Raw genomic sequence first — 15,303 nt, 5'->3', positions numbered from 1 at the left:
CTGTATACAGCGGGAAGTGAAGTTGTGATTTTGCGAACGGATTCTTAACCTAAAATGCACCGCAATGCAAGTGATGCAAACCAAATGCAGCGTTCTATTGAAAATGAATGTATATATTTCTGCCGTACCAAAATGCAATGAAGCAACTGAACGTCTGACTGGGGTGTCACTCTTCCTTATGCACAGAACGCGTGCACACACACAGGTGCACGTGCGCGCGCACACAGGTTGTTACCATAGCAAATAGGCTCAACCCAGAAATGATATATTATTTGTTAGTAGCAGGTGTAGAAATGTACAAAAACCAGATATTTACTTTGATGTCAGGGCTAGATTACAGCATGAAACCTGTTGTGCGTATTAATAAATTAAAGTGCTTAATTGTTGGCACTCGCACTTATAAACACTAAATGGGTAAAAATTGAAATAAATAGGCTTATTTTTTGGAGCCAGATGTCAATACCTTTTTAGAAATAAAAACCAAATGCTTGAACATTTTACAGCCACATCAATTTCGTTATGCATTATTTGTTTTGGTTGTTTAAAAAAACACACAAAATGTTTATCCGAATACTCGATTAATCGATCGATTCAGTGCTAGATTAATCGATTACAAAAAGAATCGATAGCTGCAGCCCTACTTGTGAGAGTCCCAAACAAAGGTTTTGTATTTAACAAATAATAAATGTTGATTAAAGCTCCCGCTCTGTCTGTGATTTTGAAGCTTTGATTGTGTTTACAGTGCGCAGTATAACATGTGTTCATGTTTCACATGTAAAAAACGCGGTATTTTTCACACAATTTACTTATCTGTATAGCGCTGTTTTCACTGTCCTCAAAACAGGCTGATGTCTTCCTTGTTTTGTGAAGTCCCTCCTTCAGAAATACGTAACGAGTTCTGATTGTGTAGTTTGTTTAGTGTGCTGTGATTCGATAGCAGCTTAGCTTAGCAGAGCCGTTTGAGCCAAAGCTGGTGACTGACGTATTAATGTGGGCAGAGTTTAGTCAACAAACTGTTTTACTGACATCATTAAAGCAGGAAATAGAGGACTGTAGTCCAAACCGGCCGTTCGTTGTAGGCTTTTAAAGAGGAATTATATTAAAGAAAATATATCGCCTGGCAGTGAACTTTGAGCTTTATCATTTTACAGGTATTATTTATGCTATTATAGCAACAACATTACACACAAACTAGGGTTTAAAAAATGGTATCAGGAAGAACGTGACCTTTAAGAGATGTTCTGCTGATCAATACAAAAGTAGTACTGGACTTTATACAGACACCTAATGGCACAGATGTAGCATCATGGAAAGTTTTAGTTACCAGTGGCAATGTAGAAAACTTTGCAATATAGTTCTTTACAAAAACATCAAACTAGGGATGTCAATTTATGCAATTTCCCATATTCGATGATCATTTAAATTAACGATCAATCAATCGAATAATCGTTAACAGTAATAGTGCAATAAGCCTTCACTGCAGTGGCATATAGCCAATGACATAAAAGTGTGCATAAAAACGACAGCTTCCTCACGCGAATTAAAAGATTTTATTTTGTCTAAATAACATGCTAGTGGGATTGTAAAAGGAGTTAATGTAGTTGTTGTTTTGATAAAATCATCAATTTAAACTTATCTCGTAATGAAATATAATTACTAATAGACACAGTGTATAACTCCGCCTCACATGGGCACTCTGCAACAGACGCATTGAAAGTCCATGTCAAAATAACAGTTTTATTATCATCAAGTGTTATTTATCAAGTTGTTTACCTCGCTTTCCGAGTCGTTGATACACTGTTTGTAATTATATCCAAGAAGCACACTGTCATGCCCGGTTTTGCTGTGCTGGCGTGCTCCCTCTATTATTGACTTAATTTGTTTGGCCCGTCTTTCTCCTCCCAGGCTGAAGGGGGAGTTGTCGTCTCTCGGTCCATCTGATAGCAGCTGATGGGCAGGACTATAAAAGATATTTCCTGCCAGCTGCTCACTCTCTGCTCTGCTCTGCTCTGCTCTGCACGTTTTGATGGCCTGAGCTCGGGCTTTTGTGCTGGCAGCAGTGCCACCATCATACTCCTTTAATTTTTGTCTTTTGGCATAACACATAGTCTACATTTTACTGATTTGCACTACACTTTTGGATTAGTTTTTTCATTCTCTACATTCACTGACTAGATACCTTTATTGGTTTAAATTATGCTTTTATTAATAATTTGAATGATTTAATAAATTACTTTTGATTTAACTTAACAGTTGTTGTGGTCTCCTCTATGTCATTGCTGCTGTGAGCCAAGTAGTCGTGACATATGGGGGCTCGTCCATTTCTGATCCCGAATTGTAAGTAGATCACTATAATTCGCACAGTTGTGTAGGCTTTAGTTGCGTGTGTGGTGCTACGTGACGTCATCGGTTCACATTTTTGTGAATGAAAGTTACCGTTGATCAGCTGGTAGTAGTCTAATCAGCTGGCATGTGTTTTGTTTGTTTTCTGGGGAGTTCCGCATCGATTGTTCAGTTAATGTAGTTTTGGATCTTTAAAGATTGGAGTATCGTCGTTAAGCAGAGCTATTTAGTCAACCACTTTTTCGGTTTGTTGATTTAAAACAAACAAATCGTTTTGCGTGGCGAAGAGTGTTTGTATTTACGTTACGGGATGGCATTTGACGGAGTCTGTTTTATCCCCGATTAGTGCGCTTCGGCGTTGTGGGTTTAGTTTGCTGGTCACCGAAGTCCGAACGAGGGCACCGCCGTGGAAAACCGGCTGAATTGACGTTTGTCGGGACAGTACGATTCCAGCGGTATTGGTGAGTAAATTATCCTTGTTCTTGGGCTTGGTGTGAAGATAGGTCAGAATAGTAGGGGGGTAAATGTTTAGGGGGAAACTCCGTTGTTGTCCTGTTAACGTGAATATTCCGCTTTGCCAATTTAATTTGTGTGGTTGTGTTTAATAACCCGAAAGACATTGAAGTATAGGCATAGTTTCCATTTGTTTGACTAGTTGTACTGCTAGTGGGTGTTTACTTATTGATTATAGCCTTGTTGGATTATTGATTGGTGACTTATAATTTAGGTTATATAGTAATGAGTATACTTGATGCGTTTTTTGCTGTTCCTTCAGTGGCTTTGCTTGCGGCTTTGAATATTAAACAATTAAATAGTGTAGCAAAGCATTTCAAAATTGAAGTGACATTGCCGAAAGCAGCTAAGAAGCAACAACTGTTTACCTTTATTCGTACATGTTTGATTGACATGAACGTGTTACCTGACGAGAAATTGCCGGAGTGCAGTAGTCAGGGAGCGTCAGGTTCAGATAGTGAACAGATTCCAGATAGTGAGCCTATTTCGAGTGTCACGGTAGAAATGCAGGCGAAGTCCAACGTATTAACGTTTGAACAGCAGGTCGAATTATTAAAATTACAACATGATTTGCAAATGAAACAAAAGACGTTGGAATTAGAACAGGAACTAACAAGGAAAAAGTTAGATGATGAATTATCTCAAAAAAGGCTGGATAACGAAATGGAACATAAAAGGTTAGAAGCTGCACAGAAAGACAAAGATCGCGAGTTGGAATGGGAAAAACTTAAAAATTTAGAGCAGGAACATGAAATTGAGCGTACTAGGCTGCAGTTAGTAGCTGAGGGTAAACTTGGCAAGTCACAGCAGTCTGGCTTAGCAGGTATGATCAAGTTCCTGCCTAAGTTTAACGAAAACGACCCAGATGTGTTTTTTTCATTATTTGAAAATATTGCTTCTGAGCAAAATTGGAGTGATGAAGATAAAATTGTATTGTTACAAGCTACATTAATTGGCCGTGCTCAGAAGGCATTTGTGGCTTTACCATCCTCCGAAAAGAAAATCTATCGATGTGTGAAGACAGCTGTGTTAAAATGTTATGAGTTGATCCCCGAAGCCTATAGACAGCGTTTTCGATCATGGAAGAAGTCAGATAAGCAAACTTATGCTGAATGGGCTAGGGATCTAGCCAGCTTTTTTCATCGTTGGCTTACAGCTGAAGGGGTTGATTCTTTTGATGAGTTGTGTGATCTGATGATCTTAGAACAACTGAAGAACACTTTACCTGATCGCATAACCACGTATATTAGCGAACATCATGTGAAAACGGCAGCAGACGCTGCCGTTCTTGCTGATAATTTTTCCCTCATACACAAGACTCCAGCTCGTGACTTTAGTCCGCGTTCTAACATAAGTTACAAAGAACGTCGCTATAGTCGTGTAAATACGGATAAACCAGTGTTTTCAAATTCAGCTGTACGTGGTAAACCAGCGGATTTTGATTTTAAAACCGACTGTAACTACTGTTTTGGAAAAAATCATTGGAAAAAAAATTGTCCAGTACTTGTGGAGCGTAATAAGGTGAAGGTTGAGGGAGGAAAGGTTGGCCTTTGCGCTTCATCAATTCCTGTTGTGCGCTCGGTGACTAATAATGAGATAACTCTGACAAAGACCTTGGATCGTGCACAATGTGCAGCATCAATTGATGAGGGTTTGAACAGTGTGCAATGTGATGACTATGACTTTCTAACATCTAGTATAACAGATTATGCACCGTTTATCACGGAGGGTTTTGTGGCATTGGTTGGAGACACAAATCGTGTTCCAGTGAAAATTCTACGTGATACGGGAGCATCAGAAAGTTTTATTTGTCAATCTGTCTTGCCTTTCTCGTCTAATTCTGATACAGGAAATTGTGTGTTGATACGGGGAATTGGTCTTCAGTCGTTCCCAGTACCGTTGCATAAAATGCAGTTGTTTTCTGGCTTTGTGAGTGGGGAAGTCACCATTGCGGTGCGTCCTTCTTTACCTATAGAGGGAATTGATTTGATTGTGGGTAATAATCTTGCTCATGACTGTGTTTTCCCTGATCAGCTATCTCCATCTCCTGTGGTTAAGTCTGGAGCTGTTTTGGTGGACGAGTCAGATAAGTGTCAAAAAGATTTTCCAGATGTTTTTATGGCATGCGCTGTAACACGCGCTATGGCACATAAACAGAATGTCAACTCGTCTGATGTGTCTAATAATAGGTCTGCTCAGGTATTTATTCCACAGTTACCAGTACCTTTCTCTCGATCTGAAATGAGTGAAGAGCAAAAGAGTGATCAGAGCTTACAGAAATATTTTGACTTGACTGCAGATAATAATGCTAATTGTTCTTATCTTGTGAAGGATGACTTGTTGCTAAGACGGTGGGCACCCACTGTAGGAACTGAGGTGAAAGAGCAGATTTTGCAGGTAGTGTTGCCTGAAAAATTTCGTGAAATAGCACTAAAAACTGCCCATTGTGAAACAGCGGGGCATTTTGGGGTAAAGAAAACGTACAACCAATTGTTAAAACATTACTATTGGCCACGAATAAAGAGGGACGTTGCACGATTTGTGCGAACGTGTCATGTCTGTCAGGTGGCGGGAAAGCAAAATGCTGTCATTAAGCCTGCGCCTTTACAGCCCATTCAGTCTGTTGGTAAGCCTTTCGAACATTTGATCATTGATTGTGTGGGCCCCTTACCTCAGTCAAAATCTGGATGTGTTTATCTGTTTACCATCATGTGCCAGGCAACTCGCTATCCTGCTGCGTATGCTTTAAGGACCATTACTACAAGATCTGTGGTGAAAGCATTATCACAGTTTATTTCAGTATTTGGTTTGCCTAGGATCATTCAAAGCGATCAAGGGTCAAATTTTACATCAAAGACATTCGCAGCAGCATTGAAACAGCTGCGTATTCAGCACAACTTGAGTAGTGCATACCATGCACAAAGTCAAGGGGTTTTGGAACGTTTCCATGCCACTCTTAAGTCTCTCTTGCGCACGTACTGTATAGAGATGAAACGGGAGTGGGAGGATGGTCTACCATGGTTAATGTTAGCGGCTAGAGCAGTTGTGCAGGAAAGCACAGGTTATAGTCCTAATGAATTGGTATTTGGCCATAACGTTAGTACCCCATTGTCTGTGTTGTCAGGTGATTTGGATTCGACTGAACCACCCAAAAGTTTGTCCAGTTATGTACATGGTTTCAGACGCAGGTTATTTTTAGCATGTAAAATGGCAACCGAAAATTTGACTGATGCACAAAGGAGAATGAAGCAAAATTATGACCGTAAAGCAGAAGCTCGTGTTTTTGGCCCAGGGGATCAGGTTTTGGCATTATTGCCTATACCTGGATCGCCATTTAGTGCAAAGTATTCTGGACCATATAGTGTGGTTCGCCAAGTGTCGGAGACCAATTATGTAATTGCTACGCCGGACCGTAGGAAGGCGACACAGTTATGTCATATCAACTTACTTAAACCGTATTATTCTTCTTTACAGTCACTCAATGGAAAGGGTAAATCATCTGTCTTAGTTGTGGCAAGTACATCTATAGCTTCTCCGGAAGCAGATGATGATGTGCAGGGTCCTGATGATTCCATGATGCGTGCTCGTCTCAATAATTCGGAGACATTAACTAAGTTAGAGGGAGTCTTACGACATTTGGATGTGCAACAGCAAACAGAATTGAAGGCTTTAATCTTTGAATTTCCTTGTCTATTTTCAGATACTCCGACCTGTACAAAGTTAATTGAGCATGACATAGAAGTGGGTGATGCAAAGCCAATCCGGCAGAGGTTTTACCGCACTGGTCCTGATAAGCGCAAAAGTCTGGATGATAGTGTTCAATATCTGTTGGATAATGGTTTGGCTGTACAGTCGTATTCTAGCTGGGCTTCGCCCTGTTTGTTAGTGAAAAAGTCTGATCATACGTATAGATTTTGCACAGATTACAGAAAAGTAAACAGTGTAACAAAACCAGACTCGTATCCACTACCTAGGATAGAAGATTGTGTGGACCAAGTAGGGGCGGCTCGATATGTGAGCAAATTTGATTTGCTAAAAGGGTATTATCAGGTTCCTCTTACTTCTCGGGCACAAGAGATATCTGCCTTTATTACAGCATCTGGACTCTATTCTTATACGAGAATGGCCTTTGGAATGCGTAACGCCCCCTCCAGTTTCCAGCGACTCATGAATCGGGTTGTTGCGGAACTGGAGGGGTGCGCTGTGTATATTGATGATGTGGTCTGTTATTCAGACACTTGGGAAATCCATCTTGCCCGAATACGTTTATTATTCGAGCGGTTTGCGGCTGCAAATCTCACTGTAAATTTAGCAAAATGTGAGTTTGCTCAGGCTACAGTGGTGTATCTGGGAAAGGTGGTCGGACAGGGGAACGTTCGACCAGTGAGAGCGAAAGTATTAGCAATTGACAAATTCCCACGTCCCGTCACTAAGAAGGAGTTAATGCGCTTTCTTGGTATGATCGGCTATTACAGGAATTTTTGCTGTAATTTCTCTTCTGTTGTCGCTCCACTAACTAACCTGTTGAGGGGTTCAGTCAAATTTAATTGGACTGATGATTGCCAACGTGCATTTGAAAACGCCAAGTCTCTGCTAACTTCTGCACCTGTCCTGGCTGCTCCTAGGTTGGAGGAACCCTTCCAGCTACAAGTAGATGCCAGCCAGGTAGGGGCAGGTGCCGTTCTTCTACAAAAGGATGAAAATGAAGTAGATAGGCCAGTTTCCTATTTTTCTCGGAAATTTAATCGTTACCAATTTAACTATTCCACCATAGAGAAAGAGGCTTTGGCCCTTATTTGGGCACTCCAACATTTTGAGGTTTATGTTGGTGGTGGTTTACACCCAGTGGTGGTCTTTTCTGACCACAATCCCCTTACTTTTCTGTCCTCTCTTCAGAACACTAACCAGCGCCTTATGCGCTGGGCTCTCTTTCTACAGCCTTACAACCTGTCTATTAGGCACATTAAGGGGTCCGAAAACGTCATGGCTGATGCCTTGTCACGGGCTCTTGATGACTACTAAGTAGTGGCTTGTTACTTTTCCTGTCCCTGGTTCCTTTCTCCTGTCTCCTGTCTTTCCATTCTTAAATTGCTATCCAGGCGCCAGGATTTGCTGGGTGGGAAGAGAGGGGTTGGGGGGTGAGAGCTAGGTGGGGTAGGGGTTAGTTTAGTCACTACGTGTGGTGGCTGTTGTATTTAGGGTTTGGGTAGGGTGATGAGAGTTTGGGATATAGTCCAAAATATGTTTTTCGGGGTAATTGGTTTCAATAGTAAATGAATAAAAGAAAAAGGTAAGGTGTTTTACCTATGTTGTATATGGATTTATTGGGTTTTGGGAATTGGTGAAATGAGTAGGAAGTAATTTTTTACAGAGTCCTGTTTGGGACTCTGTCTTGTGGGGGGAGTGATGTCATGCCCGGTTTTGCTGTGCTGGCGTGCTCCCTCTATTATTGACTTAATTTGTTTGGCCCGTCTTTCTCCTCCCAGGCTGAAGGGGGAGTTGTCGTCTCTCGGTCCATCTGATAGCATCTGATGGGCAGGACTATAAAAGATATTTCCTGCCAGCTGCTCACTCTCTGCTCTGCTCTGCTCTGCTCTGCACGTTTTGATGGCCTGAGCTCGGGCTTTTGTGCTGGCAGCAGTGCCACCATCATACTCCTTTAATTTTTGTCTTTTGGCATAACACATAGTCTACATTTTACTGATTTGCACTACACTTTTGGATTAGTTTTTTCATTCTCTACATTCACTGACTAGATACCTTTATTGGTTTAAATTATGCTTTTATTAATAATTTGAATGATTTAATAAATTACTTTTGATTTAACTTAACAGTTGTTGTGGTCTCCTCTATGTCATTGCTGCTGTGAGCCAAGTAGTCGTGACACACACGAAGGACACTTTTCTCGTCGTCACCTCAGCTTAGACGTACTTTCAGCAAAGATGCTTATATTACGGAGATGGCAACCTTCCATTAGAAAACACGCAGAGCCTCAGCCAGTCAATAATGATGATCAGTGATATATGTTGCGGGCATTCAGGGTGTAACGACAGTCAGTTACAGTTTACATTTGACAGTTTTTTGCCATCATTTAAGATAACATTTTAATCTGTTCATTAAAAACGGCTTCTGGTCTCCTTCTCTGTATATAGCAGCATTGCTATGCTAATCTTGCAGGCTTCCCTGAAGAAGGTCTTTGCTTTCAGTATCCTAAAAGTATTTGCATTTTCTGCGTCGGACCCTCTCAGATCCACTGCGGATGTAATTTCGTTGCGTTGGCAGCCAGCCAGCCTCGTCTCGCATGACGTTAAAAAGCACATGCGTGTGCTTTGCATCGAGCATCGCTGTGATCATAGCTAGTAGTTTAACTTTTGCACGCTCGCTTAATTTTTTTACTCCGACTGTATGTGTTTTGCGCAGGCGCCGCACACACGTGCATGATCTTGTTTTTCAACAATCGTTAAGTTTTATCGAGTAAATTCTTATCGACAATTAATCGAAGATCGATTAATTGTTAACATCCCTACATCAAACTACTGGCTTCAAATCAGACCCTCCAGAAAAACGCGATTATGCGATCGCATGATTCAATGCATTATCAGCCAAAGTCCGCATATTTATGCGGGGGGCTGCATTTTTTAAATACACCCCACTTTCACAGCATAAATTGATTTCATAATCCCCGCATTTTCGTAGCAAAAAGTTATATATATATATATATCTTAGGAGAAAAATGTTGCATTTACTTCACACATGTGCAGCCATGTCACCTGTTGTGATGGGAATGTTAGGAAGTGACGTAATTATGCAATGTAAAACAGTTTTTGCAAGTTTCCGCAGATTTTGCAAGTTCCCGCAATTTTGGCAAGGTACCGCAATTTCATCGCATAAATATTATTTTTTAAGAAAACGTGCTGCAAGATCAAGGATTTTTGCCTGCAACAATCACAAAAAAATTCTGCGTTTTTCTGGAAGCAATGTCAGATTAGCAAAACACGATTACGAAATTAGCATTTTAATTGAAACTGACTGATAAGACTACTCATGAGACCAATGAAGATACATGTCATTGCGACAAATTGCAATACCACTTATGGCTTACATACTACACACTCCAGTACCACACACGCAACCTACATATACAATGTCTGAAGGTTTCAAAAATATGGCAGTGCGCGTACGGAACGCGTAGATTCTTCTAATGACGGAAATTGCGTCACGTGCACTGTACGCGGACCCTTGTGTACGCACAAAAAAAAATGGACTATACTTTGGCCAATATTCACAGCACAGCTAATCATACCTAATACTTTTACTTACTTACTTTTTCGCGACAAGAGCTTGCTAAATTTTAATTTAACGGTATTTCATGCATTCTGACTTATTAACACAGTTATCCTCATGCTAAACAAATGCAAAGTGTCAAAAAAAATTTAAAACATGCGTGCCCAGTATGTATCATTGTCCCCATATTCCTTTTATGGGCACTTCCCCCAGAAATTCACGCCCATACGTCAATCATAGTCAGAATGAGGACACTCATTAGCATTATTCCTTCGAGTAGAAACCAGGTTCAGCTTTCCAAGTAAGGGGTTGTGTACACCAAAACTTTTACGCCCACGGCCGGCGCATGTTTTCAATTGTTTCCAATGGAAGCTCTGCGTTTTTTAAATAAGCCAGCAGCTAGCGGGTTTTTTCCGCGCTGAAAACAGCGCTCGGCGTCGAGAGTTGAAAGAGATTCAACTTTGGGAGAAAAGCTCCGCTCGTCAATGTCAGTTCTCACATGGCCGCCCAATCACAGTGGAGGAGGGGCGGGACATTACCACAGCAACCAACCGGCTTGCAGCTGAAGTATCACAGCTACCATAGCGCTCAGCTGAAGAAAGCTGGCACTTAGCTGAAAAACAGCTGGCATTCGGCGTCCTCAAGGCGTTTTCAGCCGCGTTAAAAAGTTTTGGTGTGTCCAGCCCCTAAGCCAGCATTAAGGAAACAATTTATATAGGTTGTTTATCCGCGGTAGCAGCGGAGTTGTGCGTGTGTGTTTGTTTAACGCTGCATTTTGTTGAAATGGGGCGATCCCAACTGGGTCATGATTAGCAGGCGGTAAGTAAAACCGCATCAAATGTTTGTGTTTTTTTTGGCAATCGGTGATAAGTGCATATATTGTAAACAACATGAACATCTAGTGAATCGTAAGTTATCCAGAGATAGTGGGATAATGTTTTGTGTGCGTTGCTCGTGACTCCCACTGGACACCTCTGGGATTTCATGCTTTTTCAGATACATTCGCTAGAGCTGATCTATCTTTTATAAAACTGATAAAACTAAAGACTCTTCAGAGATATGAAGGATATAATACTACACTATAGGTACTCTAGATTAATATGAGATGAGCAGAAACAGCTTGTGTTATGTGAGCTTTAAAGAGCATGGAAAGATGGGAGTTGTAGTCTTCACCTTCAAAGTCAATAGGAAATGATCTGACAGGTCTTATAACCAACTAAACAGAAACAACAAATCTCCAATGTATAATTCTCACAATTTTCACCAAACTTCAGATCACATTACCTGCCTTATAACATGAAGTATAAACATGATGTTCAGAATGTAAAAAAACACACAAATGGATGTGAACACTCGGATGACCCCTGATGTCTCATCTAAAGGGATCTGCAAGTGTTACAATGTAGTGTGGTCAGTGTAAACACTGACTCTCGCTTATCTGCTGTGGAAATATGATTATACATCTCAGGTTTCACAAAACTATTTCAGGTTTCGCCTAAAGCATGTGCGTACCTCACAGGCTACTGTTCTCTATATCTGTCCTCCATCCTTCACTTTATCTCAATTTTATTACAAAACAACCGCTAAACGTCTAGAATAACACTACATGGTGTTATGTCTGAGGATGTTATGCTTCCGTCTGCACATCGCAGACCTAGTACAAATGTCCTTCAAAAGTCAGTCGAAGGTTGAAGCTGAGACTGTTTATGTACATGCTTTGACACACTGAGCTGTGGTGCTCATACAGGTGATATATATACTTCTCAATAAAATGACCAAAAACTTAAATGCAATGCAAAGAAATAAGTGGAAATGTTTATGAAAATCGAAGTCTTACCTCCATCCATGCATACGGAAACCAGGACATTGTTCTCCACAGCGCATACAGGGCTGACCTCTGTCTGGATCTTCATCCTCTAACTGAGACAGAGAAAGAAAGTGACATTTTAAATATTCAAATATCAATTATTTATTCCTACAAAGTGCAAAGGAAGTAGGTTTTGGATATTGGATATAAACGGATATAAGATTAAGCACTGCTATAGTGGACAATACAACACTCAAAATGGCAGGTTTGGGGACAGAACTCCCGCCTTACAGTAAAATCAACCAATCATCAATGGATAAAGACTGACGATTTTCTAGGGCTGAAATGGTCGTATAACAGGAAGTGTTTTTTTTTTTAGCTCAATTTGAGCTTATGGAACAAGTTATGTTAAAATTGCTGTCAGATTTAATTGTTGGTCAGAAATATTATGTTTAATTGTGATTTTAAATATATTTGTCTTTCCCCATTTAAGTAGATAAGATTAGTCTCGCATGACTCTTGAAATAAATTGATATAAATCCAGACAAAAAAATGTTAGGGTCACAATTTTGACATTTACTACCATTTCACTGATCCTTCGATGTATCAAGACAAATACTCTACAATTAACAATTTCCCCATCATTGAAAAGTTAAGAAAAACACTTCTCTTGCCCATGACGAGTTTTTACCTCAATCCATATTTCCGCTATTATCCACTAGGTGGCACTCTTACCCAACTTATAAAACACTGAAGTACCACTGATCCAAAAACAGTAAAAACTTTGTGTATGTTTTCATCTTCGTTCTGAATCGGATCTCTAACAAAAGTTCTTTACAAAAATGCAATTATTAGTGTTTTGCTTAAAATGTTGTATTTTTAAGATGATAAAAAGAGAAACAATATAGAGGTAGGGTGAAACTTTTTTGTTTGAAAGCAGAGGGTCTGTGCCCGGTTGCATGAAACTCCTAAAGTGAGGGTTTCCCTGAGGGAAAAAAATCCCTCAGGTAAGAGATTTCTTTAAGAGCGTTGCAACACAGGTCTTAACTGTCACTAAGTGTTTTTATTAAGTATTTTACGGTAGTCTCTGAGAAAACATGACAATAGAGAAGCGGTTGCTATAGTTACAAAAAACAGCGTAAACTAATCAACACACGCAACTCAACAGACGGCGGATTTGTGTACAATGAAACATCGCAAATAACAGACTGTAAAGTACTGCATGTATTAAACCTCAAAGTAATTCAAACTTGAAGCACTTTTCTAGTTAACAATGCAATGCAAGCGAACGCGCCACGTCAGCGTCTCCATGTCACCGTTATTATAATGTCTGCTATACTTGCTTTTTATTTATTAAATGCATGCAATTGGTTGATGAAACATTTATTAAAATTAAGATACAATTTATACAAAACTAAATTCACTTTAAAGAAAGGCTTTCTACAAAGCAAAACCTAATTAAGTGGTAAAAATCATGTCTGGCGATTTACAAAAACAAAACTTAATCTGCATTTTACTGCTAAAAGAACTAAATGTTAAAAATGTGTAATACAATCAGGAGAGACTTTAATTTTAATTATTTATTGCTGTATTTTATTTACTATTCAAATGAAGGATTTTACAAAAATATTTTTATTTTATATGCTGGATTGTGCAGAAATATAGGTTAACAGAAAGAGGACTTTCTTTTTTTCTTTAAAATATGGTGGAATGTTCAGCAATTTTCTTCAAGTCTGAGACTTTTGCTTGATGCAATGTGAATAAAGTTAAAATATTATAAAATATTAAAACTAATAAAACAAGTTATGTGTGCACATGATGTGCCACTAAGGTATTTAAGCATTGTATCACACAAGTTGCAACTTACATCTGTGTCATTCTTTTTGGTGAAATGGTCCCACACACTACTTTTCTTTGCACGCTTTATCCTGTCGTCTCGAGTGTTTTAGCCTGTAGCGTTTACTTTTGGCAAACCTTGTGAGCGCGCAAACCCAAACGCTGCGACCTCGCCCCAGAACCCAAACGCTGTGACCTCGCGCCAAAACCCAAACGCCATGACCTTGCGCCAAATGTTTTTATTGGTACAAACAGGCGAGTTATAAAAAATTGAGTGTCAGGGATTTGTTCACTTCACACAAAAAGATCCTGGAAATTGGAATGAGATGACTAACTGTAGTAGAGTTTAGTCCACTGTCTATAATAGCCTAAATTAGAGATCACGCTTTTTAAGTTGATACAGTCAACCATCTGTCAAATGGTCATCGGTTAACATCCCTATAAAGCACAGCTATTGACCAATTAGAATCAAGGATTGAAACTAACCATTTAATAAGCACCATGTATACCACAAACACAACTATATACAAAAGTAAATAGCTTTGGATAAAAGCACATGTCAAAGCATTAAAGATGAATAAAACATCAGCATTTTCCTATAATTTGCTTTATCAATGAAATAGGTCTGAGTCAGACTGTGTCACTATTGAAAGATGAAAATATAACAACACTTTTGACAATAATATGATTTCCAGCCAATTTAAGTTAATCATCAACAAATAGGAGAATGCTTTTGCGATCATTACCGTGTCATTTGTTTTGGATGCTAATGATCTTGAAATGATCAAAACCGTATTTACTGTACTGTATGAGGTTGCATTTGGGTCATTCTATGCAAACTTAGAATTTTTTAAAGATTTTACCAAACATTTTTCATGTGTTTGTTTGCATTAACATGTAATCACTAAATTAATGGCTAAATCAATGAATAGCTCGTCTATCTCTGTGTCTCAATCAGTTCCCTACCTCTCATAGTAGGAAAAGGTTTATTTCAAATTTTTGACTCCCAGGGCCCTATTTTAACACAAGTGCGAAGCGCAAAGCACAAGTGACTTTGTGGGCGGATCTTGGGCGCTGTTGCTATTTTCCCGGCGGGAGAAATAACTCTTGCGCCGGGCGCAAATCAATAAGGGGTTGGTCTGAAGTAGGTTCATTATTCATAGGTGTGGTTTGGGCATAACCTTAAATAAACCAATCAGAACGTCATCCAACATTCCCTTTAAACGCAAGGGCGCAAGTTCCATGGCGGGTTGCTATTATTATTACAGATTTACCAGGCGCACGCCAGGAGCGGTTCACAGCCGAGGAGACCGACGTTCTTGTAAGAGCAGTCAAAGACAGAGAAGTTGTTTGTATGGGGATAGGAGAAACCCGCCCAAATCAGCGTAGGTTAAACAGGCGTGAGTGGAAATAGCCACAGTCTCATCAGCTGGCATCCCCATCATTGCGCCAAGCGCTACAATGATGTCAGGAGACGGGGGAATCCCAAGCTTGCCAGCATAAATCGGGCACGGCGTGTA

The 15,303-nt window shown here is 39.8% G+C and overlaps 2 protein-coding genes across 2 annotated transcripts in view; one reads left to right on the top strand and one right to left on the bottom strand.

The window, feature by feature from the left end:
- The window catches only part of prickle3 (prickle homolog 3), a 61,508-nt gene that overhangs the window by 38,058 nt on the left and 8,147 nt on the right, over positions 1-15,303 (bottom strand). Inside the window, exon 2 of the mRNA XM_065247699.2 lies at positions 11,978-12,060. Coding sequence (XP_065103771.1) covers positions 11,978-12,060 — 83 coding nt within the window. The remainder of the gene's footprint in view (positions 1-11,977; positions 12,061-15,303) is intronic.
- On the top strand, positions 1,833-7,878 carry LOC141283012 (uncharacterized). Its single transcript, XM_073816275.1, has 2 exons — positions 1,833-2,337; positions 2,690-7,878. The coding sequence occupies exon 2, from the start codon at positions 3,082-3,084 to the stop codon at positions 7,876-7,878; it is 4,797 nt and encodes a 1,598-aa protein (XP_073672376.1). The 5' UTR covers positions 1,833-2,337; positions 2,690-3,081.

Source organism: Paramisgurnus dabryanus, chromosome 11 (genome assembly GCF_030506205.2).
Source record: "Paramisgurnus dabryanus chromosome 11, PD_genome_1.1, whole genome shotgun sequence".
Classification (NCBI taxonomy): domain Eukaryota; kingdom Metazoa; phylum Chordata; class Actinopteri; order Cypriniformes; family Cobitidae; genus Paramisgurnus; species Paramisgurnus dabryanus.
This window is presented reverse-complemented; position numbering and strand designations above follow the sequence as displayed.